Source organism: Phocoena phocoena, chromosome 1 (genome assembly GCF_963924675.1).
Source record: "Phocoena phocoena chromosome 1, mPhoPho1.1, whole genome shotgun sequence".
Lineage (NCBI taxonomy): Eukaryota > Metazoa > Chordata > Mammalia > Artiodactyla > Phocoenidae > Phocoena > Phocoena phocoena.
In genome coordinates this window covers 30,184,128-30,211,287 of record NC_089219.1, presented here as the reverse complement: position 1 = coordinate 30,211,287, position 27,160 = coordinate 30,184,128, and the positions used below count along the sequence as shown (strand labels likewise).

The 27,160-nt window shown below is 43.4% G+C and overlaps 1 protein-coding gene across 2 annotated transcripts; it reads left to right on the top strand.

The window, feature by feature from the left end:
* The first annotated feature begins 478 nt into the window (after nt 1–478).
* MEAF6 (MYST/Esa1 associated factor 6) lies at nt 479–24,879 on the top strand. 2 transcript variants are annotated; one of them, XR_010656119.1, is made up of 8 exons: nt 479–569; nt 1,768–1,883; nt 5,305–5,392; nt 5,571–5,616; nt 18,742–18,934; nt 22,855–22,912; nt 23,546–23,579; nt 24,067–24,879. XR_010656119.1 is itself a non-coding variant. In XM_065881294.1 (7 exons), the coding sequence occupies exons 1-7, from the start codon at nt 480–482 to the stop codon at nt 24,073–24,075; spliced, it is 576 nt and encodes a 191-aa protein (XP_065737366.1). In that variant the 5' UTR covers nt 479; the 3' UTR covers nt 24,076–24,879. The 2 variants fall into 2 exon arrangements, 1 of the variants encoding a protein (XP_065737366.1); XM_065881294.1 differs by lacking the exon at nt 22,855–22,912.
* Nucleotides 24,880–27,160: the final 2,281 nt, after the last annotated feature.

Genomic DNA, 27,160 nt, shown 5'->3' with positions numbered 1-27,160 from the left:
TGGAAGCAGGAGGCTGTTGGAATAATTTATCAAAAAATAAGGAGAGCCTGGATGAATGAGGGAGGTGGCAGACAAAAGAAGATAGATTTGCTGGCTCTTCCGGAGTCGAGTCCACTTGGCTTGACTTGGTTTTGGATCGGATTAAGGGGATGAAGGAGGGTGAGGATGGCACCCATGTTTCTGACTTGGGCAATTCGTCGGACAATGAAAGTCATTCACTGAGGAGACTTCGGAGAGGTCTGATTTTGGACACGGTGAATTTGTGGTGCAGAAACTCGGCCAGGACGAAGAGCAGAGCCCAACACTGAGGTCCTCCGGGCAGGGCGCGCGCAAGCCCGCGGGCGGGAGCTCGGCGCGGCACCGCGAGCCTCCGAAAGCCGCGAGCGCAGGCGCAGTGTCGCGGCGGGCGCCCCCTGGCGGGCGGCGGCGCGCAAGGACCGCCCCCAGCCTGGCCCCGCCACCGCCCGCCTCGGCACAACATGGCGATGCACAACAAGGCGGCGCCGCCGCAGATCCCGGACACCCGGCGGGAGCTGGCGGAGCTCGTGAAGCGGAAGCAGGAGCTGGCGGTGAGGGCTGGCACCGGGGGCGCCCGGGTTGGGGCCCCGTGCCTGCCTCCGCCTCCAGGATCCGGCCCCGCCGCGCCGCTCGTTACTCCGCCGGCGCAGCGCGGCGGCTGGGAGTCCGGCGGCCTGAGGACGGCTGCGCATTGCGCGGCCCGCCGGCGCCTCGGCCTCCCGGCCGTGCGCATCCGGAGCAGGGAGCCGGGGCCGGGGGCGGGGCGCGAAGCCGGGAGGGGGAGGGGGACTAGGCAGGTGGGGGCGTGGAGGAAGGATGGCGCCAGGGGGTGGGGGCTTCCGTGCGGGAGCCCTGGAGAGGAGAGTGTCCATGAGCTCTGCGGGGTGGGCGAGGGCGGGCGGGTCCACGATCTTTGAGGGATGGGGACCGGGCTTGTCGGCAGGCTGTAGGAGATTGGTTCGGGCTTGCCAGTGGGCTTTGGGGGGTGGGGTAGGAAACAGGTGTGGGAGGGGGACCCACACATCCAGGCAGGCCTTTGGAAGATGGAGGGGCGCATGTCCTTTTGGGGACTAGGAGTAGATTAGTTGGATGCGGTTTTTGATGGGTAGGGTTGTGATGTATTTGGGAACATCTTAGAAGGTGACAGGCGAGGGGAAGCGGACTCAGTCTAGGGAATTAGGAATTGTGACACGCACCCGGGACCCCTTGCACCCTGGTGGCTAAGCCCTCCCTCCCCTTGCGTTTTGGCTTGGGCATCGGGAGGCCCATCTCACCTGAAGCTGCCCTTCCAGGTTTCCATAGCAACCGCAGCCCAGTGCCCGCGGCGTTTCGGAGCCTGCAGGGAGGGGAGCGAATTGGCTCTGGAAGGCTGATCACCCTTCCCTCTCCGGGTAGCAGTATCTTTTATGCGTGGGAGTAGAGACTGCTCATGTTCTTCCTCCGCCCAGGTTCTTGACAGCTGGGTTTCCACGAAGCCCCTGAGTACGTGCAAACTTTGGTATGGGTGTACATTTTAATGGGGACAGGCTCTTTCTATTCCATTTTATTCTTAAAGGGATCCAACAAGATGGGTCTAGACTGTCGTAGTCTGAAACAGCCTGCCCCTGCGCATGTCATCCTTCTTTCCGCAAGGCTGGCTCTGTATAGTTGAACTTGAGTTTATAAGTCTGATAGTAAGATTTCAGTTTGGTTAGGCTTAATGCTTGCACGTAGAAGGCATTAACCACTTCCTTGTTTTTCATCTCTCAGGAAACACTGGCAAACTTAGAGAGACAGATCTATGCTTTTGAAGGAAGCTACCTGGAAGACACTCAGATGTATGGCAACATTATTCGTGGCTGGGATCGGTATCTGACCAACCAAAAGTGAGTGTCGGAAGCCTGTAGTGTTTGTGTGGTGCCCTAGTAATATTTGTGTTTAGGGCTATGTATGTTGTTGGTAGTGACCTGGCAGGGAGACAGTAGTAAAGTGGGGTGGACAGAGGTCTGCACTTGAGCTTGAACTCTGGCTCAGCCACTGCCTCACTGAGTAACCCTGGACAAATCCTACATCTGTATAGTAGAGGAAATCTGGCCAGTGGCACAGGGCTGTGTGAGGCTTAAATGAAATGCAGCATATAATACCTTACACACCAGCACTGCTATCAGTGTTTTCTACATTTTAATCAGTCACGAGTCACACCCTCACAAGGTTTGCCATACCTGTGTGCCAACTGTACCACGGTTTATTTAGTAATATTATTCTTGAAAACTTTCTAAATTTTTTGAAAATCTAGAGAAAAATTGAAAGAATAGTTTGTGATCTCTTGATACCCTTCACTAGCATTTACCAGTTGTTAACTTGTTACCACATTTGCTTTCCTCTCTTTTTTCCCTTTCTATAATATGTATTAATACACACACCTATAGCTACACTTAAAAATTTTTTTAAATTTGAAATAATTATAGATACACAGGGAGTTGCAAAAACAGTACAGTTTTCCCCAATGGTTGGGTTTTATGTAACCATATAGTACAATAACAAAACCAGGAAATTGACATTGGTATAATGTGTATATGTAGTTCTGTCATTTTTTCATGTGGGTAGATTCCTGTAACCACCACTGCAATCAAGATACAGAGCTTTTCCATCATCACAAAGATCTCCCTCATGCTACCCCTTTGTAGTTATATCTCCCCTTTCTCCCATACATATATGTATATATATTTTTTGCTAAACCATTTAAAAGTTGAAAGCAGATATCATGACATTTGCCCCAAATTATGTCAGCAGGTACCTCCTAAGAATAAGAACATCTTTCTTACGTAACCAACAATTATCATGCCTGGAAAATGAGCACTACATTAATAGCATTATGTAATATACAGTCTTTATTCATATTTCCCTAAGTGTTCCTAAAATGCATTGCTATCTTGTTTTGAACCAGTGAGTGTTTGTGCATTGCATTTGGCTGTTGTGTCTCCTTTAGTCTCTTAATTTAGGAGCTTCCCACCCTTTTTGGTGGTAAGGTTGTTTATGACATTGTCTTGTAGAGTGTCCCAATTCCAGGTTTTTCTTAGTGACTTTATGAGAGATCCTTTAAATATTTTTGGCAAAAATGTTGCATTAGTGATTTGTGTACCTCTTGTTGTTTACCTCTGTTTTATCAGGAGGCACATAATGACAGATTACCCCATTATTGGTGCTGCTAAGTTTGATCATACGATTTCACCATTGTAAAAGTGATTTTTTTCTCTTTGTAATTAACAGGTGATTTCGGAGGTTATACATTTTATTTATTTTTATTTTTTAAGATTTATTTATTTATTTTATTTATCTTTGGCTGTGTCGGGTCTTAGTTGTGGCACACGGGATCTTTCATTGCGGTGCTCGGGCTCTTCGTTGCGGCGTGTGGGCTTCTCTCTAGCTGCAGCGCTCTGGCTTCTCTGTAGTTGTGGTGTGCAGGTTTTTCTCTTTCTAGTTGTGGCGCACGTGGGCTCCAGGGTGCATAAGGGCTCTCTAGTTGAGGTGTGCAAGCTCAGTAGTTTTAGCACGCAGGCTTAGTTGCCCCACGGCATGTGGGATCTTAATTCCCTGACCAGGGATCGAGCCCACGTCCCCTGCGTTGTAAGGTGGATTCTTTACTACTGGACCACTAGGGAAGGAAGTCCCTGGAAGTTATACTTTTTAGGCAGTGTGATTATACTGCTCACCCCAATTTTTGTCATTGGTTTTAGTATCCATTGTTGATTATCTGAATTAGTTATTATAATGGAGGTTGCAAAATGATGATTCTAATTTTACTGTTCCTTTTACATTTATTACTGGCATTTTGAAAGAAGAGTCTTCCCTTTTTATCTTCTTTCCCTTTCATTCTCTCTTTCTCTCTCTTTAGAATCACTGTAGATGCATGAATTAAAAAAAAAAAACAGCGTATTGGGATCTAGTACTGTCACTTTGTAAAGGTTTATTTTATTTTTTAGTATAAATTAATTTATTGAAATCTATGCAAAGAAGTGCACAGATCATAAGTGTTTAGCTCACTGACTTTTCACAATGCTAACACACCCATCATTATCCTTTTTGATGCTTAGTTTGTCCCAAACGTGGCCAGAGGGAGCCTCCTCAGGCTGATTCCTTTGTACTTTTTTTTTTTTTTTATCTTTTAGTAACTTTATTTATTTTATTTATTTATTTTTGACTGTGTTGGTCTTCGTTGCTGCGCACGGGCTTTTCTCTAGTCACTGCGAGCGGGGGCTACTCTTTGTTGTGGTGCGCGGGCTTCTCATTGCGGAGGCATCTCTCCTTGCAGAGCACGGGCTCTAGGTGCTTGGGCTTCGGTAGTTGTGTCGTGTGGGCTCAGGAGTTGTGGCTCGCGGGCTCTAGAGAGCAGGCTTAGTAGTTGTGGCGCATGGACTTAGTTGCCCCGCGGCATGTGGGATCTTCCCGGACCAGGGCTCGAACCCGTGTCCCCTGCATTGGCAGGCGGATTCTTAACAACTACGCCACCAAGGAGGTCCCATCCTTGTCCTTTTCTTGTCTCAGACCTGGTATCAGTCATTTCACTAAGGAACTCTGGTTCTTTCTTTAAGTTATTTATTTATTTAGTTAGTTAGTTATTTTTAGCTGTGTTGGGTCTTCGTTGCTGCACGCGGGCTTTCTCTAGTTGCAGTGAGCGGGGGCTACTCTTTGTTGCGGTGCGCGGGCCTCTCATTGCAGTGGCTTCTCTTGTTGCAGAGCATGGGCTCTAGGCACACAGCCTTCAGTAGTTGTGGCACGCGGGCTTCAGTAGTTGTGGCTCGCGGGCTCTAGAGCGCAGGCTCAGTAGTTGTGGCGCATGGGCTCAATTGCTCTGTGGCATGTGGGATCTCCCCGGACCAGGGATCGAACCTGTGTCCCCTGCATCGGCAGGCAGATTCTTATCCACGGTGCCACCAGGGAAGCCCTTTAAGTTTTTTAAACTAAGATTATTTAACAGAGATACTTCATAGCACTAGTCTGTGCTAGATGTTTTTAATAATAGGCATTAAAATAAATACATATTAAATGAAAATGATTGTGAACCTAAAGCTAAAGTAATCTCATGTGTCACAGTGGACCACATACCGTCCATTGGAAAACATTGCTGTCTACATAGGCATTCAGCATGCAGGTCATTTTGGTCAATCCAAGTGGTATGGAGGCATTTCTGTATGGAACTTGGTAATTTAAAAAACAAAGAGTTCCTTACATTTGTCCTGGTGTGTCCTCAGCTTGAGCCACAGACATAGCTTGGTGCTTATAATGAGTTTCTTGTGTGTGTTTTAGAAACTCCAATAGCAAAAACGATAGAAGGAACCGGAAGTTTAAGGAAGCAGAGCGGCTCTTCAGTAAATCCTCAGTTACTTCAGCAGCTGTAAGTGAGGCGGGGGGATCTTTCTGTGGCCCATTGTTAAGGAAGACCTCCGTTAAGTTTCTGTGAGTTTTCTCTTTCCTGTCCATCTGTGAGTTGGTTGTCTCTTTCCTTTCTGTCTGTGAGTGCTTTCCTGAGATCTGTGGTAATTTTTATAGTAACTGGTGGTTTTCTCTTTTAGGCAGTAAGTGCATTGGCAGGAGTTCAGGACCAGCTCATTGAAAAGAGTAAGTTTATCTTTTTACTTTTTCATCAGTTTATTTTTAAGCTACCATCGCCTCTATATTTAATTCCTATCCAACGGTGTATCTGAAGACTGCATCTCTTGTTCTTGCCTCTTCTTTCTAGAAGTTGGGAGCCCTCTTGGGTATCCTTAATCATGTCTTTCTTTGGGGGAAGAAACTACCGTGTCCTTCCTGCCTTTTCAGTCACATGAAGGTTGACTTCACCTGTTCAAAGACACAGAGATATGTCTTCACTCCTGTTGAGTCTTAGGGAATTTTTTAAAGTTAAAAAAACCCTTTTATCATGGAAAATTTCAGACATATCTAATAAATCCTCATGTACCCAATTTAATAATTCTTAGGAAATTCTGATCCCATGAACAGAATGTACCTGTGTGTTCTTAAATTTAAAATGGAGAGCAGGTAGTATTTACTTTGTAGAGAAATTGTATCATTCTCTGTATGTAAGCCATACAGTCTAACTCCTTTCTAATTTCTAGTGACGGGACTTAGAACTGCAGGTTTATCTTGCTGTATCAGACTCTATGTAGCTGTATTGGATGCTCTCCCTGTGGGTCGGGTCACTCTGAAACACACCCTGCTTTTTGTATTGTGGCTGGGTATTTTCACATGGCATATCTTGTCGTGGGATCAAGTTGTCTTATTTGCATTACCAGGGCAGTGGTTTGAGGAGAAGGGATTTTGGTAGTATGGGAATTAGAACTACTCAGTGACTTCAGTTATTATCTCCATGTACAGATTTCTGAATCTTTAGCCCTATCCCTAACTCCTTGCCTGAGCTTTAGTCATGCATTTCTAGAAAATTCTAGAAAATGTCTTCTAGACATTTCCACTCAGATGGTCAGACTCAAACATTTTGTCTAAAACTGAGCTGTTCTCGTTCCTTCAAAATGTGCCTAGTTGTTTTGTTTCACAGGACTTCTGTTCTCCGTCCTTCAAAACTTTGTAGGCAGCTTTGACTCCTCTCTGCCAGCCTAATTAGTTGGACCAAGTCCTTTTGATTTTTTCTTTCATTATGACTGTCAGTTAAATCTTATTTCTTCTCCATTAATACCACTTCTAGAACGTAGAGCCATTTCATCTGCTTTGTGGAGTAGCAAGACTGGTTAAGAACATTCTGGACCTCACTCCTGTGAGCTGCGATGGAATGACGTCTGACTCCTCAGTTTTCACAAGAGCCTATTATCCTGCCCCAGGCTTAGCGGATAGTTTAGTGCATGGCTCTGTATCTAATTACCCACACAGAAGGGGTGCGCCTAGATACTGGTCAGGAAGACTCCTAAAGCCACTGCCCAGCAGCTTGACTGGAGACAAGTACTGATGTATTGAAGATTTTCTGGAGCATGTGGAGGCCATCCATCCCCTAAGATCTTCCCCCTGGATTGAGCCCCATTTCTGGAATATATCATATTGGTATTCCTTGGTCTTCCCTATAAAGTTGCACTTAGTTGCACTAAGTAACATTTTGGTCCTGTAAAATGTGTCACTCTGTTAGGACGTTGCAAACGTTTATTATCATTACTAATTATTCTCTCCTTTAGGAATAGTTGTTTTCCCTGAACGACTCGTTGGTTTTTACTGAAAACCTGGTAATTGACTGTTTCCCTTTTTGTATGGGCGCTAAAATGCTTAAAGCCAAATTTGAGGTTCCTCTCTAGAAAGCAAATAGGAACTTATAGCATGTGTTTGGGGAATGAATCTTAGTACTACATCCAGCTTACTTTCTTCTTCTGTTCCTCTTTGCTTTACTTATCCCATTTTAAATTTATTTTATTGGATTTCATTCTTTTAATTTATCTAGCTTGGGTTTCATTGGACTTCATGAAACTATGGTTTGGTATTTTTTTATCAGTTCTGGAAAATTCCCAGCTGTTACCTCTTCAGATACTGTGTTTGCTCCATGCTCTCTCTCTTCTCCTGGTACTCTGGTTAAATGTAAGTTAAACCTTCTCTCTCATTGCATCCTTTATGTCTTTTATTATCTTTTCTATATCTTCTTTTTTGTCTCTGTGCTGCATTATGGGTATTTTTTTTTTCTGACCTACCCATTCACTAATTCTCTTTTCAGTTGAGTCTGATTTACTGTTAAACCTTCCCTTGATTTTTAAATCTTTTATTATACTTAAAAAAAATTTTTTTTGGCCATGCTGAGTGGCATGTGGGATCTTAGTTCCCTAACCGGGGATCAGCCCACACCCGCTGCATTAGAAGTGTGGAGTCTTAACCACTGAACCAACAGAGAAGTCCTATTACTACATTTTTAATTTCCAGAAATTCTACTTAACTACTTAAAAAATCTGCTGTGATTTATATATATATATATATATATTTTTTTTTTTTTTTTTTTTTTAATTTTTGGCTGTGTTGGGTCCTCGTTGCTGTGCGTGGGCTTTCTCCAGCTGCGGTGAGCAGGGGCCACTCTTCGTTGCGGAGCATGGGCTCTAGGCGTGAGGGCCCCAGCAGTTGTGGCACGTGGGCTCAGTAGTTGTGGCTCGCGGGCTCCAGAGCACAGGCCCAGCAGCCGTGGCTCATGGGCCTAGCTGCTCCACGGCATGTGGAATCCTCCTGGACCAGGGCTCGAACCTGTGTCCCCTGCATTGGCAGGTGGATTCGCAACCACTGCACCACCAGGGAAGCCCCTGCTATGTGGTTTTTTAGGACCTTTCTTTGCAGTTGTTTTCATACTTGCCTTTTACTTTTTTAAAAAATAAATTTATTTATTTATTTATTTGTTTTTGGCTGCATTGGGTCTTTGTTGTTGGGTCTTAGTTTTTGCGTGCGGGCTTTCTCTAGTTGCGGCGAGCGAGGGCTACTCTTAGTTGTGGTGCGTGGGCTTCTCATTGCAGTGGCTTCTCTTGTTGCACAGCTTGGGCTCTAGGTGCGTAGCTTCAGTATTTGTCACACGGGCTCAGTAGTTGTGGCTCTCGGGCTCTAGAGCACAGGCTCAGTAGTTATGGCGCATGGGCTTAGTTGCCCCGCGGCATGTGGGATCTTCCCAGACCGGGGCTCAAACCCATGTCCCCAGCATTGGCAGGCAGATTCTCAACCACCGCGCCATCCGTGAAGTCCCTACTTCTTTAAGTATAGTAAGCATAGGTTTTCTGTATTTAATTTCAGTTTCTGAAGTCTTTAAGAGCCTCTTTCTGTTTGTTGTTTCTGCTGTTGTATCACTCATGAAATCTAACTTCCCTGTGTGCTTGTTGGTTATCTTTGACTGTGTACTTCTGTTCACTATAGTTAAAAGTATTTGTAGAATAATTTGACGGCTGGGATGAAGGTGCTGTCTTCCAGAGAAGACCTATGTTTGCTTCTGCTAGGACTGCTTCGACCAAGTTCAAGGCTTGAAGGTCCCCCAAAGATCCAAACTTTAATTCCAAGAGCGGAATGAGGAATGGTCTGCTTTGCCTTTCACTCTTTTTTTTCCTTTGTACAGGGTCTTTCCGTTGTCTCAGAATGTTTTGTGGAATGACTCCTGTGTTTTTGATCTTTGGTGGCAATGAAGAAAACAACCCTTTCTCTTAGATTTTGTACTTATCTGTTCTCAGATCTCAAGGATTCTGGAGTTTTGCACTGTTCTGAAATTTTCCTCAAAAAATGCACTACTTTTGCTTCCTTTGGCTTCTTATGTACCTACCCTAGAATGAGAATGGATTGGCATGGTCCCAAAGGGGAATTTTATGCTAATTAGTGAGGCATTGTATATTTTTCTAAAAAGAATAAAGTGAAAGAAAAACAAAGCAGGCAGATTTTCCCAGGCCAGGGCTCAAACCCATGGCTCCTGTAAAGGATCAGCAGTCTCACCTGTTTGTTTTACTGGCCTTCTCTGAAGCTTTCATCAAAGCAAACCCCTCCAGCATCTACATCATTGCACAGGTAAGTGGACAGCTGCGTGAGCATTGTTCTGGGTGTCTTCCTTTCTACCTTTAAACGTTTCGTGCTGATCAGGAGTCACTGCTGCGGCACTATTCAGTAGCTGGTCCTTTAAGTAGAGCATCTCATTTGTAGCTGTATTTAACTTAAAATTTGACGTTATTTGCGCTAAGAATGAGTCGCTCAGTTTTATGTCAGTGAGAGGCAAACTCATGTGTCTTTTCATGGTGGCAGCAGCAATCGATCGACTGACTTGCTGCTGTACCTTGATATGTTGTAACCCAGTCCTCTTGCTGTCACTTCTCTTCTGCTTCCGTGAGCCGAGGGAGGAAATGATTTTTACTTTGTGCTCTCACTTTGTACATTAACAGTGTTTAATCTAGTCTCCCCAGCTCCAGTCCCTCTTACAAACCGCTTCTAGCCTAATCTTAAAGCACGTGTTTGCACAGAGAACTCAATACACGTTAGTTGTTTGGTGTTACTTCCCTGTTCCGAAACTCTGGATGCCTTCATCTTGTTATGTCCTGCTAGCAGCTGTTTTACTGCAAATAACCCTGACTGATTGCTTGGAATTTGACTTATGTGTTTTTAGATCTCAAAGATGTTGAGATTTCAACACTTACTGTGTTCCAGACACTAAGCAAACACTTTACATTATCTCATTTAATCCCTAAAGCTACTTCTTGAGGATAGGGAACATGGCTGTAGCCCCAAGCATCTAGCCCAGTATCTCGTCCATAAGAGATACTCAAGACGTGAGAGAAAGAATTCCTATTTTACAGACGGGGAAACAGGCTCAGAAAGATTAAGCAACAAGTCAGTTTTCTTAACATCCCCTCATATTGTCCCCCGTGTTAGATCCCCTAGCCTGACAGTTATGACTCCGCTCAACCTGTCATTCCATTTCACCTGTCATTTCTCAAGCTCTCTGTTTAAAAGGTGTTGTTTGATTTATTTGTCCCAAATACCTTGTGTTTTCTCACCTCTGCACTGTTTTGCATGTGCTATTTTTTGTATTTATTTTGGCTCTCATTTTTCAAGGTCCAGTTTAAATTCCACCCCCTCAGTGAAGCTTTTCCTGAATAATCCGCTCTTTCTTCTCTGACTCCCATAATACTTAGTATCCATGTCAGCCCTTCGGGACGTCGGTTACTGCCTGGACTCTATTCATAGACCTTTGATTTGACTTCCGCTGCTTTGTTTGTGTTTGCGTGTGTGCGTGTGTACACGTGTACCCACTTTATAGAATATGACCAATTCATCCATCCATTTACTCAGAACTCCCATAGCAGCTGGCCCCAAATGAGTAAATAGTTGGTTTTTCTCCTCGGTGTATTCGAGTAGAATTGCAACATAGAGAAAATTTGCCGTATCTAACTTGCCTTCCTTACTTGTTTCCCACCTTTTTAGTTAACCCTTCTCTCCCCTGTGCCCAGCCCCTCCTCAGTGAGTCCTGTGTCCCTTCTGCAGTCCTGTCTGTGATGCAAAGCTTTTGTGACTGCATGCCCTGTCGGCCTGCTCCTTCCCTGACCAGTGCCTCCACCATTTGCATTTTCAGAGATGACATTTTTTATCTGAATAAATAGGATTAAGTATGGCAGAGGAAGGCTGTCCTGACCATACTTCTGTATCTTAGACTCATCTTTTTATATTTTGTTAGATTTCTTTTTAACTTTTTAAGCCTTGTGAGGGTTGTATGTATTAATATATCTGAAGTGTGTACAGCGGTGCCTGGCTTAGGGTAAGGACTGTCTGTGTCAGCTGTTGTTAGCATCTTGCAGTCTTATTTATTTATTTTTTATAAATTTATTTTAATTTTGGCCGCGTTGGGTCTTTGTTGCTGCGCGTGGGCTTTCTCTAGTTGCGGCGAGCGGGGGCTACTCTTGGTTGTGGTGCGCGGGCTGCTCATTGCAGTGGCTTCTCTTGTTGAGGAGCACGGGCTCTAGGCACGCTGGCCTCAGTAGTTGTGGCACATGGGCTCAGTAGTTGTGGTGCACGGGCTTAGTTGCTCTGCAGCATGTGGGATCCTCCCGGACCAGGGCTTGAACCCGTGTCCCCCGCATTGGTAGGCGGATTCTTAACCACTGCGCCACCAGGGAAGCCCTATTTCTTTCTTCCTTTATTTGGCTGCGTCGGGTCTTAGTTGCCACACGTGAGATCTTTATTGCGGCATGCAGAATCTTTTTTGTTGCGGCACGCAGACTCTTCATTGTGGCGCGCAGGCTTTCTCTAGTTTCGGTGAGCGGGGGCTACTCTTGGTTGCAGTGCGCAGGCTTCTCACTGCGGTGGCTTCTCTTGTTGCGGAGCATGGGCTCTAGGCATGCGGGCTCAGTAGTTGTGGCGCACGGGCTTAGTTGCTTTGCGGCATGTGGGGTCTTCCCGGACCAGGGCTCGAACCCACGTCCCCTGCATTGGCAGGTGGATTCTTTTTTTTTTTAAACATCTTTATTGGGGTATAATTGCTTTACAATGGTGTGTTAGTATCTGCTTTATAACAAAGTGAATCAGCTATACATATACATATGTTCCCATATGTCTTCCCTCTTGCGTCTCCCTCCCTCCCACTCTCCCCATCCCACCCTTCCAGGCTGTCACAAAGCACCGAGCTAATATCCCTGTGCCTTGCGGCTGCTTCCCCCCAGCTATCTACCTTACTACGTTTGTTAGTGTGTATATGTCCATGACTCTCTCTCGCCCTGTCAAAACTCACCCTTCCCCCTCCCCATATCCTCAAGTCCGTTCTCCAGTAGGTCTGCGTCTTTATTCCTATCTTACCCCTAGGTTCTTCATGACATTTTTTTCCCTTAAATTCCATATATATGTGTTAGCATACGGTATTTGTCTTTTTCTTTCTGACTTACTTCACTCTGTATGACAGACTCTAGGTCTATCCATCTCATTACAAATAGCTCAATTTCATTTCTTTTTAAGGCTGAGTAATATTCCATTGTGTATATGTGCCACATCTTCTTTATCCATTCATCCGATGATGGGCGCTTAGGTTGTTTCCATGTCCTGGCTATTGTAAATAGAGCTGCAATGAACATTTTGGTACATGACTCTTTTTGAATTTTGGTTTTCTCAGGGTATATGCCAAGTAGTGGGATTGCTGGGTCATATGGTAATTCTATTTGTAGTTTTTTAAGGAACCTCCATACTGTTCTCCACAGTGGCTGAACCAATTCACATTCCCACCAGCAGTGCAAGAGTGTCCCCTTTTCTCCACACCCTCTCCAGCATTTATTGTTTCTAGATTTTTTGATGATGGCCATTCTGACTGGTGTGAGATGATATCTCATTGTAGTTTTGATTTGCATTTCTCTAATGATTAATGATGTTGAGCATTCTTTCATGTGTTTGTTGGCATTCTGTATATCTTCTTTGGAGAAATGCCTATTTAGGTCTTCTGCCCATTTTTGGATGGGGTTGTTTGTTTTTTTGTTATTGAGCTGCATGAGCTGCTTGTAAATTTTGGAGATTAATCCTTTGTCAGTTGGCAGGTGGATTCTTAACCACTGCGCCGCATGAAGTCCCGCATTCTTTTCAAAAGCCAGAAAATACCCCCTAGTCTGGTTGTTCCTCCTCTGTTGATGAATATTCCCATCATCTCCCTTTTCCCCCACTATGAACAGTGTCACAGTAAACATCCTTGTACCCATAGCTTTTTTGCAGTGGAGTTTTAATTTCTGTATGACAGTATCCCAGAAGTGGCACTACTGTGTCAAAGAATGATTTTCATAGATACAGCCCAGTACTTTCTGTGGTATGAAGGGAAATGTATATTTGGTCTTTGTCCCCTCTCCTGGCACACAGCTCCTAAAACTCTTGGACTCTCCAGAATATTAAGAATGACTAGCATGGGACTTCCCTGGTGGCACAGTGGTTAAGAATCCGCCTGCCAATGCAGAGGACATGGGTTCGAGCCCTGGTCCAGGAAGATCCCACATGCCGTGGAGCAACTAAGCCCACGCGCCACAGCTACTGAGCCCGCGCTGTAGAGCCTGCGAGCCACAACTACTGAGCCCACGTGCGACAACTACTGAAGCCCACTTGCCTAGAGCCTGTGCTCCGCAACAGGAGAAGCCACTGCAATGAGAAGCCCGCGCACCGCAATGAAGAGTAGACCCCACTCGCTGCAACTAGAGAAAGCCCGCGCACAGCAATGAAGACGCAACACAGCCAAAAATAAATAAATAAATACATAAATAAATTTTAAAGAAAAAGAATGGCTAGCATGCAAAAGAGTAGTCTTTTGTATGCTAATGAGATGACTGGTGGCTGTGTCCACTGCCCCTCCCTCGCCCACAGATAGCATCAGATGGGGGCTGGTCACCCAAAAGACCAGTCCTTGACTAGAAGTTTGGAACTTTCAGCCTTAACCCTGAAACCTCCAGGGAGGGGAAAGGGACTGGAGATTGAGCTCATCACCAATGGCTAGTGACTTAATTAGTCATGCCTGCGTAATGAAACTTCCGTAAAAACCCCTAAATGATGGAGTTTCTGTTGGTGAACATGGTGCAGTGCTGGGAAGGTTCCCAGCCCAGAGAAGGCAGGGAAGCTCCATGCTCCTCCCCATACCTTGCCCTGTGTGTCTCTTCCATTTGCCTGTTTCTGAGTTGTATCCTTTGTCATAAAGCATGTTCCTGATGCCAGCAGATTATTGACCCTGAGGAGGGGGTTGTGGTACCCCTGGTTTATGACTGGTCTGTTGGATGTCTGGGAGGCCCAGGACTGGTGACTGGTGTCTGAAGTAGGGGGTACTCTTGTGGGACTGAGCCCTTAAATTGTGGGTTCTGCCCTGACTCCAGTAGTTAGTGTCAGAATTAAATTCAAGTGTTGGTGTCTGGGCAATCAGGGAATTGGTTGTTGATGTTGGAAAACACCCTGGACTTTGCAAAAAGAGTCTTGCCATTCCCATTCTTAAAAGCATACCTTGGGAGGGCCTGTTACAGATACATTGGGGTAAAATAAGGGGGAAAAAGATTACGTTTAAACTCTTTCATTAGAGTGAATTTTTAATCTACGCAAATACAGACAAAACAATGAATCCCTGTGTACCCATCACACTGCCCCCAAACCATCACACTGTGGCCAGTCCTGTCCTATCCACACCCTACCTGCCTTCACCTCCACCCCCTGTATTATGTTGAAAAATCTCAGAAATCTACCCCCGTTTCTTGTATACATATTCTAGTATGTTGGGGTTTAAAAATTTTTTTTTAATTTATTTTTGGCTGCGTTGGGTCTTCATTGCTGCACGCAGGCTTTCTCTAGTCGCGGTGAGCGGGGGCTACTCTTCGTTGCGGTGCGCGGGCTTCTCTTGTTGCAGAGCACGGGCTCTAGGCGCGCGGGCCTCAGTAGTTGCAGCGCACGGGCTCAGTAGTTGCGGCTCGCGGGCTCTAGTGCACAGACTCAGTAGTTGTGGCGCGTGGGCTCAGTTGCTCCGCAGCATGTGGGATCTTCCCGGACCAGGGATCGAACCCATGTCCCCTGTATTGGCAGGCGGATTCTCAACCACTGTGCCACCAGGGAAGTCCCTTTCAGTATGTATTGCCAAATGATAGTTTTTAAATTGTGGCAAGAACACCAAACATAAGACCTACAGATTTTTTTTTCGCTTTTTATTTTTGGCTGCGTTGGATCTTCGTTGCTGTGTGCAGGCTTTCTCTAGTTGTGGCGAGCGGGGGCTACTCTTCATTGTGGTGCGTGGGCTTCTCTTGTTGTGAAACATGGGCTCTAGGCACGCAGGCTTCAGTAGTTGCAGCGTGCGGGCTCAGTAGTTGTGGCACACGGGCTTGGTTGCTCCACGGCATGTGGGATCTTCACAGACCAGGGCTCGAACCCGTGTCGCCTGCATTGGCAGGCGGATTCTTAACCACTGCACCACGAGGGGAGTCCAGAGCTACAGATTTTTAAGTGCACAGTACAATAGTCTTAACTGTACAGAGTTGCACTGCAGATCTCTAGGACTTAATTGTCTTGCATGACTGAAACTTTATACTCATCAAACAGCAACTCCCCCCTTCCCCCCCAAGCCACTGGCAACCACCATTCTACTTTCTGCTTCTGTGAGTTTGACTGTTTTAGATACCTCATAGAAGTGGAATCACGCAGTATTTGTTTTTCTGTGACTGGCTTATTTCACTTAGCATAACGTCCTCCAGGTTCATCCATTGTTGTGGCGTATGACAGGATTTCCTTCTTTTTAAGGCTGAATAATATATTCCATTGTTATGTATATACCACATTTTCTTTTTTTTAAATAAATTTATTTATTTATTTTATTTTTGGCTGCGTTGGGTCCTTGTTGCGCATGGGCTTTCTTTTAGTTGCGGCGAACAGGGACTACTCTTCGTTGCGGTGCGTTGGCTTCTCATTGCAGTGGCTTCTCTTGTTGCGAGCACGGGCTCTAGGCACGTGGGCCTCAGTAGTTGTGGCAGTCGGGCTCAGTAGTTGTGGCTTGCAGGCTCAGCAGCTGTGGCACACGGGCTTAGTTGCTCCGTGGCATGTGGGATCTTCCCAGACCAGAGCTCGAACCCATGTCCCCTGCATTGGTAGGCAGATTCTTAACCACTGCGCCACCAGGGAAGCCCTACCACAGTTTCTTTATCCGTTCATCTATTGACAGACATTTAAGTCGTTTCCACATTTGGGCTATTGGATAATGCTGCAATGAACATAGGAATGCGGATATCTCTTCAAGATCCTGATTTCAGTTCTTTTGGATAAATACCCGTAAGTGGGGTTACTGGATCATATGGTAGTTATATAAATGATAGGCCCTTTACACTATGATCACACTTAAAAACTCCCAAACAGAGCATGTATTGGTACTGCATTTCTTTTTAATGCTGAATAATACAGGCATACTTTGTTTTATCGCACTTTGCAGAGACTGCATTTTTTACAGATTGAATGTTTGTGGCAACCCTGTGCTATCAGATGATGGTTAGCATTTTTTAGCAATAATACATTTTTAAATTAAGGTATGCACATTTTTTTAGACATAATGCTGTTGCACACTTAATAGACTCAGTATAGTGTAAACATAACTTTTATATGCACTGGGAAACCAAAAAATTTGTGTAACTCACATTATTTTGACACTCGTTTTATTGTGGTGGTCTAGAACCAAATCCACAATGTCTCCGAGCTGTGCCTATATTCCATTGCATGGATAGACCACATTTTATTTATGCATTCATCAGTTGATGGACATTTTGCTGCCGTGAATAATACTTCCGTGAACATTTATGACCAGTTTTGTGTGAACGTGTTATCATTTCTCTTGGATACATACTCAGGAGTGGAATTGCTGGTGGTTTGTTAACTCAGTGTTTAATCTTTTGAGGAGCTGCCAAAGTGTCTTCCAAGTTGGCTGTACAATTTATATTCCCATCAGCAGTGTTTGAAGGTTCTAGTTTCTCCACATCTTCACCAACACTTGTTACTGTTTGTCTTTCCATTATAGTTACCCTAGTGGGTAGGCAGTGCTATCTCATTGTAGTCTTGACTTGCATTTCCCTAATGGCTAATGATGTTGTACATCTTCTCCTGTGCTTATTGGCCGTTTGTATATCTTCTTCTGAGAAATGTCTATTCAAATCCATTGCTGATCTTTTAAAAATTTTTTTGTCTTTTTATTATTGAGTTCTAAGAGTTCTTTATGTATTCTGGATACAAGTCTTTATCAGATATATGATGTGCAAATATTTTCTCCCATTCTGTGGGTTGTGATGTTTTTTTCTTTTTTTTTCTAGTTAGCATCGGTTTATAACATATAAGTTTGATATGTACAACATTATACTTTGACTTCTGTATATACTACAGTGTTCTCACCACCAAAAGTTTAGTTTCCATCTGTCACCATATAGCTGACCCCCTTTGCCCGTTTTGCCCTCACCTCACCCCTGTGGGTTGTTTTACTTTTTGGGTGATATTTGCAGTTCACGAGTTTTACATACATGATATAGTTCACTATACATATTTTTTCTTTTGTCATGCTTGCTTTTGTGGTCTTATCTAAGAAACCATTGCCTAACCCAATAGATTCTAGGAGTTTTATAGCTCCTACATTTAGGTCTCTGATCCATTTTGAGTTAATTTTTGTATATGGTATGAGATAGGGTTCCAGTTTCATTCTTTTGCATGTGGATATCCAGTTATCCAGTTATCTTAGCCATAAAGAGAAACGAAACTGAGTTATCTGTAGTGAGGTGGATGGACCTAGAGTCTGTCATACAGAGTGAAGTGACTCAGAAAGAGAAAAACAAATACTGTATGCTAGCACATATATATGGAATCTAAAAAAAAAGCACAATCGCTCTGAAGAACCTAGGGGCAGGACAGGATTAAAGATGCAGACGTAGAGAATGGACTTGAGGACATGGGGAGGGGGAAGGGTAAGCTGGGACGAAGTGAGAGAGTGGCATTGACATATATACACTACCAAACGTAAAATAGATAGCTAGTGGGAAGCAGCCGCATAGCACAGGGAGACCAGCTCGGTGCTTTGTGACCACCTAGAGGGGTGGGATAGGGAGGGTGGGAGGGAGATGCAAGAGGGAGGAGATATGGGGATACATGTATATGTATAGCTGATTCACTTTGTTATACAGCAGAAACTAACACACTATTGTAAAGCAGTTATACTCCAATAAAGATGTTAAAAATAAATAAATAAATAAAATTGGGAATATCTGTCAGCTGAAGGGTATTATTACCACTTTTAAAATAATGTTCTTAAGGCTTCTCAGAGTAACTTAGGTAATGGGGCTTTTCTCCTCCTGGGCCCTTTTTTTTGATGGAAAGTCAGGATTCCCATGTGGTCTGGGGAAGGAACCAGGGCCAGCTGTAGGCTATTTTCCCAAGGTCATCTCTCACCTCCCGAAGACCTATGTAATGTTTTTGATAATGCTTCTTGTGTAATTATTAATCCCATTAGCATATTCTTGTTTAAATAACCTTTATGTAGCGAGGTTATCTTGATTGTATGGTCTAATCTCCCAGCCGTCCTTAGGTCTGTTGCCTCTGGTTACATTGTTTCAGATTACAGGTTTCTCGGGAACTCTGGTAACTTTGTATGTATCTTCCTGTTAGTTAGAACATATGGTCCTTGAGGGTAGGAAACAAGTCTTTTTCTATGTGTTAGTGCTCAGAAAATCTTTCCTGACTGATGGACAAACTGCCTGAGGAGTACTGATGATGCTTTGGGGGACTTGTGTTTATTCCCTCCAGGGGAGCCAGGAAGTGGGACGGAAAGTGATACTTCTCCAGACTTCCACAATCAGGAAAATGAGCCCAGCCAGGAGGATCCTGAGGATCTGGATGGATCTGTGCAGGGAGTGAAACCTCAGAAGGCTGCTTCTTCTACTTCCTCAGGGAGTCATCATAGCAGCCATAAAAAACGAAAGAATAAAAACCGGCACAGGTCAGTGGTAGGGACCACCTTTCCCCACCCCCTATGCCCCCACCCTATCCCCACCCACTTAGAGCTTCCGTGACCATTGCTGTGAAGGGACTTTAATAGAATAAACATTCTTCAGGATTGGTGTGGTCTTTCTGTTGCTGATGGGAAGAAATTCATTTGGTCCAAGTGAAACAGGCTAATTTTTCTCTAAGGGAGGAATTGGTGGGCATTAGAGGAACTGTGAAGGAAGACATCCTTCTCAGTGTTTCTAGTGTAGAAGAATTTGATTCCATAAAACTTTTGTTTAATACAGTGAATTTGAAATCCTTTCAGAAGAGAAAAAGGGAAATAGAAACGGAATCTGTGTACTAGTGTTTGGAAAATGCCACTAGCATGTGTTGGGAAGCTGAAAAATGGGATATAAGTCTTCTGCTCCTAACCTTGATCCCTGCCTGTTCTTATTCCCTGGAGGATGGACAGAACTGATCTGATAGTGCCTTTATGCTTTTTATTTTTTATTTTTATTTTTATTTTTCGGTACGCGGGCCTCTCACTGCTGCGGCCTCTCCCGCTGCGGAGCACAGGCTCCGGACGTGCAGGCTCAGCAGCCATGGCTCACGGGCCCAGCCGCTCCGCGGCACGTGGGATCTTCCCAGACCGGGGCACGAACCCGTGTCCCCTGCATCGGCAGACAGACTCCCAACCACTGCGCCACCAGGAAAGCCCCCTTTATGCTTTTTAAATACAAGTTTTTTGATTGCTTATGATTTCTCTGTTTTTATATATCTTTGTAAAATGCTGATTTCAGTATCAGAGGAACAATACAAGGGCTATAAGATACGAGAGCACCTTCCTAGATAATGTTTGTTCACTGTGTGTTTTTGCAGTGCCTAATGAGATAGGAATCACATCAGTGGGCAGAGAGGTCAGGTGCCACCCAGAGAGGATTTTAGCATTCGCTGTCCTTGGGGTTTATATGATGATGCCGGGGCCTGTTAGCTCAGATAATTGGAAATTATACAGCTGAACTCAGAGAGGGTAATGCAGTAGTTTCTAGAGGAAGGGATGGCCTCAAACCTTCTTCTGGGAGGTTTGAAAACCAGATATCCACCAGGTTGGCTTTTGTCCTGCTCCTCTTAGGAGCCTGCATGCTGAGGAGATGAAAGGGGGCGTGCAAGGAATGGGTGGGCTTCCCTGTGCCAGTCAGTTTGCTTCTGGGCTGGGTTGTCCCACAGAACATTCCCTCAGGCACCCAGGATATTATAGTTGTTACCTTTGCCAGATGTGGCATACAGGGATAATACAGAATTAACTCTAACGGGTTTAAGCCTCCTTGGCATCAAGTGATTCTTTAATTCTTTTAAGAGTTTTTCTTGTCAATGGTGGTGGTGGTTTTTAGACCCAGAAATAGTATATCCTCCAGATAGTGACTAAGGGCTGCAGCCTAACATTTTCCCGCACACCGGAAATCACCACGCCAATCTCAAGTGCAGTAAGAGAGAGCAAAAATTATCTCTCTCTCTCTCTCTTTTTTTTTTTTTTTTTTTTGGTAAGGCTACAGCTTATTTAATCGCTGTGACAGGACTGACGCTAGTTTATCATAAACAGCAGAGATCCATACTCTTAAAAATATTTTTTTAAATTGTCAAGATAAAAGGGTCATGCTCTGTGTTGCTTTCGTTAAGTTTATACCAGTGTCATTTTAAATGGGATAATTATTTTCCTGTTTCAGAGTAGAGGAGGGGTAAATTCCTTGAAAGTTTCTGGGACACTTTCTCCATTCCTGGTACACTAGGCTCTATTGATAGCTGTTGTTTATTTCAGGTAATACCTTATTTTCCTTAATGATAGGATCAGCTGATAAAAGGGAATTAGACATTGAACTTAATTTTCTTCTTGCAGATTACTGGTAGATTTCCATAGGAACAGCATTTCCTACCATTTGCTCTCCTGGCCCTAGGAACTAACTCCTTCCAGAAAAATACTAGGATTTAAAAAGATATTTGATGTTAGTTATTGCCTTCACAATGGGGCTTTCTGTTTGGAAAGCAGGATCCTTTGGTGTTCCCCAGGTTCAGTATCCTCCTGGGTTTCTCCGTTGGCCTTAGGGCCTCACCTGCCCTGAGGGAGGATACTGGAGCTGATTTGCCTTCTTTCTGGAGAAAATAGGTTTATTAGCACACCTTCTCAGATTCCTGCCATCTTTAGTCAGGAATTGTGTCTGGCCCAAACCCCTCGCCCCTGACTAATGTCTTAGTGGGTCTGACTGATTGGGGGATGGGGGCGGGGGAGCACTTTGTCTACACATGTTTGTAACTTTGCTCCCAGTACAGTGTCGTTTCTCCTTCAATGTACCACACCCCATATTGTCAGATAAAAGTCAACAGTAAATTATTTCAACAAAAGTCTGAATACCCACCATGTGTAAGACACTGTTTAGTGATGAGTAAAGCAAAGTGGAAATAAATAAGTACCCTAGCAAAAAGGGAAGAACTTTGAATTTGTCCTCTTTAGGAATATAAAAATCTATCAAATAATTTTTAGCATTCATAAATGATCACAAGATTCTAAAGTCTTACCTTGTACGTGATATCTGAACGATAAGTCCCAGTGTCTTTAAAGAAAAATGTTGAAATCGGTATAACCTTATAGCTGCTCTTACAGGTTTTTGATACTGTACCAAGCTCTAGAATTCTCAGTAGTTTGTGACGTTTTCATGAAGTAGGTACAGTCTACTTCTTTAATTTCTGAACAAAGTTAAGTTAGGCTGAAAGTTAAATTTCTGACAGTTCCTGGTTTGTACACTTACTGTATACTTTTCCCAAATGTCCGAAGTGAAACTGTTGCATAAAGGTTATTGAAGTTAAGCTTTCTTCCAGCTTCACTCTTGCAAACATTGGCTAGGAGGAAATACAGCCGTTTTGCGTATTGTTTTACCTCCTGTCTACAGTCTGAAAGGCTCTGGAGCCAGCCAAGGAACTGGTGTCGTGCCCCTGGTTAACATTTGCTTTGGAGGTCTGCCCAGCCCATGGTCTGTTAGCGGTGATGGCCCGAAACGGCCTTCTCCTCTAGGCTGCTCTCCCATCTGGACCCTTACGGCTTGGGTGCTTGTGGATGTCAACTTCCCTTTGTTTCAGTAGGCGCACTGCAGACTTCGGCGTTCCCTGATTGTAGCCCTGACGTAAACCGTTAACTGCTCTCACCAGTTCAGGGGCAGAGTCGTATGGCTGTGTGGGTTTTGGAATTAGACTCTGATTCGACCCCTGGCTTCTGGCATGAATGCAGAGAAAAGGAGTACCATGTTTGGACATGCTTAAATATAAAACCCGAGTTAGAAATTGCAAAATGTTTTTTATTTTCAAAACTGTATGATATTTTTATCTTTCATTTTAGTGAAAGTGTATTATGCCGAGTTGTTGGTACGGTCTTCAAAGCACTTTTCATTATGTCACTAAACCCTTTGTTCTCTATTTCTTCTAAATGCCCCTGTTTATTTTTCATTATAATTAAATATTTTAAAAGTTCTAACTCTGAATCTGGTAGTTAATAGAAGGCCTGCGGGTGTCTAGTTTTCTAATGAAATAACTTTTCTTTTTATAGTCTGTTCTTCTGATATGAAATCCATTGAGGGAAGGGAATCTCCCAACCACAGAACCTTTGGTGCTTTGATGTCTGAAACTTTGTGTCTTAAGATTCTTAAAAGTGATTTTGTTTCTACAAATCTTGCTAGGGTGGCTAATCAACTAATTTATTCAATTAGGATATTAATTTCTATTGCTTTCTTCCTTTCAAATGCTGCCCCTCAGCCCGTCTGGCATGTTTGATTATGACTTTGAGTAAGTTTGATTTGAATTAGTATTTGTGCTGTGTTGTTTAGTGTGTAGAGACAAATATGCCTTTTTGAGACCTTTCTAACCCATAGTTTATCTGTTTAATTGTAGGTATGTATATTAGGTTAGGCTGGGAAGTTTTTTTTAAAAACAGAAAAACGTGATGGAGGTAACATTTTATTTAATAACTTAAGCAAAATTAAGTAAACTTCACTTTTATGCATTTTAATTTCTTTAAAAATAGATAACCTTTACTTTGATTAATATTTAAATTGATATCCTGGCTTTGCTTCATAAGGAGATTGATAGTTTAAGATCTTGATGTTTTGCTCTGGAAAGATTTAAAAATTGAAATTTGTTGAATTTCTTTTGTGTTTCATGTCCAGGAATACAAACTCCTAGTCTCTTTCCTGTTCTTAATCACTCAGTGTCTCAGTGATTATCAGCAACATAGTTGCAGAGCTAACACATTAACGTAGAGCATGCCCTCTTAACCCAAGCTCTTTAACGTGTAATTTTGGAATAATTTTTAAAAATTGTACGACTCTTATAACTGCTATAGTGTATTTCTTTTTGAGTCATCTAAGTTTACCTTGTGGCAAGAGTATGTGCTCATGTTTTTAATAAATACTTGCTTAATAATACCTGGGTAAACAACTAAATATGACATAGTCTAATGAAGAATGTGGATTTTACTTAACCAAATAGTCTTTGTTATAGCTTGTGCCCTATGCAGTAGCTGATTCTTGGACCCGTTTTCTGTAAATTAAAATGCAAATATCTTTTATCTTTCCTATCACAGGATTGATCTGAAGTTAAACAAAAAACCACGAGCTGTAAGTATCAGCCAGACCATTTCAGAGAGGCTGGTGATTTTCGTAGACGGCTAGAAAAACGTATTTGTCTTCAGAGCTTGAGTGTTCCTAACCTGGGGTCACAGTTCTTGTTTTAAAGTCTGGGGTATCCATCTGGATGCGCTTTGACTTTTAGGTTTGTGTACTCTCTTTATATTTTGGAGAGAGAAAGGCTCACACAGTTTTTCCTGAAGAAAAATTCCCTTTGATTAAATAATGAACTGTTAATACTACCCCTCCTCACCACCCCCATGCCTCTGACTGGTGAGTTCTCAGGTCTAATAAGGCAGAATTGATGTTTCTGTCCCTTTGTGGACTCAGAAGACAAGCCATTTTCGATGTGAAATATTGTCTGTCATATTTGAAGTAGAATCTTTGGCTACAGAGCAATAGCCTAGCAGGGTTGTTGGTGAGAATTTATCAATGTTCTGCTGAGAATAAGTTGGGACTTCTGTTTTTCTCTCTTCAGGATTATTAGAAGACTCATTAGTGCAGAAGCGTCCAGGCTATAGAGCCCTGCTTCCCTCCTCCGACCTCACAAAGATAAACACCCCTCACCTGGCTGCGTGGCCATCCATCTCTGCTTTCCCAGACCTGGTGCCTGTGACTCTGAGTAGTTTGTTCTGAAATGTGGTGACAAACAAAGTCATTTCTGTAAGACCATATTGGAGCATTTATTTTGTGTCATTTTCAGTAACAATTGCAGGACGACCCAAGACATTGTTTTAATCCCAGCAAGTTGCTAAGTGTGCATTTCTCCGTTCTTGGAACCAATGTCTCCCCCGTCAAACTGGCTGGCACCAGCCTCATCTGTGATGCGCATCGAGAAATGTTCTCTAGGTTTGTTTTATGCTGAACGTAGAACAAGTCACATTTCAGAGGGAGGCTGTAAATATCTGGCGTTTTCTTATTTTGTTTGTGTTTTATCGTTTTTCTATGATTGTTTTTACCATCTTATTTGCTTTGGGGACTTTTTGTAATGCCATTATACAGCTCATACCTTCCTGCTGACATATCTGATCATCTCTTTCGTGCAGTTGCCAATATTCTTAACTGAAAGTAATTTGGTTTACCATAAATAAAATGGGGACTTGGCTTTTTGTTTCTTTGCAGAGGGAAGGTAAAGAGTGTTTATTTAATAATTACCTATCTTAAATCTTTTTGAGTTGGAAGCAGTTTCATGTTCAAGGAACAGGAAAAACTGAAACACATGAGTTGAAATGAGTCCTTTTAAAATAGGTATTTTTATTCTTTTGTATAAATAAAATTTCACAGGCTTTGACTTCTCATCCTTCACCTTTAAACTTGAGATTGTTTTTTCACTTACTTATTTGTATCATGCCTTACGGAAATCTCTTTCTCCATCTTTTCTCTCTCTTTGATGGTATTTGCCTGATTAAGTATTGCTCTAAAAATGACTAAGGCAAATGGAAAGGCTCTAAATTGTGCCCAAAGCTGATAACGCCTGGAGTCCTTGAGCAAAGTGAATGACAGGATCACCGAGAGGCCGCGATGCCCAGCAAATGCCCGTTCCTTTCAGGGTGGATGGGCTGAGGAGTCTGTTGATGGTTGTTACCTGCCTCTGGAGCAGCGGCCATCCACCTTGGCTGCATACTGGAATCACCTGGGATGCTTAAAAAAATACCAGTGCCTGGGTCGCACTCCCCAAGACTCTGACTCGGGTACAGCCTAGTATTGGGGATATTCGTTTGAAGAGTCCCTGGCATTCTGACAAGAAACCAAGTTGAGAACCACTGCATTAGGAGACTGGATTGTTCGATTTAAATCCTATGTCATGAATCAGTCTAAGGGATATGCTGTGGGGCCTCACCTTTCCTTTGACTCTATTTAGTCATAAATACTTATCTCCATACCTTTGTTAGAAAAAATATGTTCCATTTGTGGCAATATTGGTAGAGCTGAAATATGGATGGCGTCTATTATCAAAACACGTCTACCTTGTCAGATGTGCAAAAGCTTCCTCTTGTTCTCAAATAAACTTTTTTTTTTTTTTTTTTTGACTCTGTGGCTATTTAGATGTCTTTGCCTATGTCTTTGGTAGCAGAACTTCAGGGGTTTTTTAAGGAATTAGTTTCTTATATAGATTGTTCCTTAAAAACAAAACAAAACTAAAGACAATGGAAACCAGAAGCTTTCTGTATCCTTTTTTGTCAGTCTCCTTTCCCGGGAGGGAAGGATGGGATCCCGGTGGTTTCCTTAACTCTGAGGACAGCACACAGCAAACCTGAAGATATTTCTGACTCTCACAGTTTGACTTTTGCTAGAGATAGAGTAGGACTACTCTTAAAAAGATATATTATTAAAAGCATATCTATGTGTATGAATACCTCTATTATGTGTAATCATGGTTAGAGACATGCTTGCTTTATACATACTTTCTCTATAAAGTTTAATCATTGATTAGGAGACCTCACAACTTTCCTGTAAGTTGGCCAGACATACTGGAGATACAAGAGTCTTGAGAGATCACTTAGGTTCCCTGTGTTGGGCTGGTTTAGGAAAAAACGCCGGGAGATCCCTGCCTACCATACTTGTGATATTTGCAACGTTGGCTATCAGCTAAGCTTAAGTTTGCTTGAGTTTAACAGAGGATAAGGTTATGACCTTGATCAAGTTATTGATTAGAGGGACAACCATCCTAGTGGAGGAACACGTGTATTTAGGTAGCAGTTGCCCTCACAGTTCCTATCTGTGACACTTGGTGGAGGTGGTCTGCTGGGTGGCCTGTGTCCTCCCATCTTAGCTGCCCCCACCAGTGACCCCTGCCCTGGAACGGCTGCCAGGACCACTGAGAAGGTACTGCCTTCGCCAGCTTGGTTGGGTTTGGAATAGTACTTGGCTTCCGGTCTTTAACCTTCTCATCTCTAAGATGCGAATAGGTTGTCCTTTGCTCCTTTTGGTAGTTACAAGATATTAAAAAAAAAATCCAGGCACTGTATGTCTTATCCTGGGAGGATGGTGCCTGTATAGAGCTTCCTAGGGAGTCTCAAGTACCCTCTTCCAGGAGATGAGGAAATAGCTCAAAGTGCTCTAAACACCATCAGACCCTAAAAGTTGAACACAGAGAATGGGAACAACCCACAAAGCAGGAGGTGAGAAGCCATTTGGGGCCCAGGGGAGAGACGGAGGGAGGTGTTGTGAATTTGGACAGGGCTAGTGAGGGTTGAGAGCATGGCCTGTCGAAGCTGCTGTCCCCATCTTGGGGGCCTTCGGAGTGCTGTAGGAAATTGATCCATAATTAGGTTAAACGTTTACCCTATGATGGAGTTTATTCTCTTTGCTTAGAAGAAAATCCCTTGCTGTGAAAGAGGAGGGAGCAGGCGTTAGCATTATTTCCGACTCCAAGATTGAGCCTTTGGGTGCTGGGGTCATGTAAGTACCCTGTAAGTATGTATTCTAAAGAGAGTATTCTTGGCTTCTTGACCTGTGTGCTAAGTAAGGGAACTGAAACAAGTATTAAATGGCCTAAGCTTGAGAGCAGTAAGTATGCTGTTTTGAAACACTGTGTGACTTAGTTTTTGCTTTTATTCTGACTCCTCTGC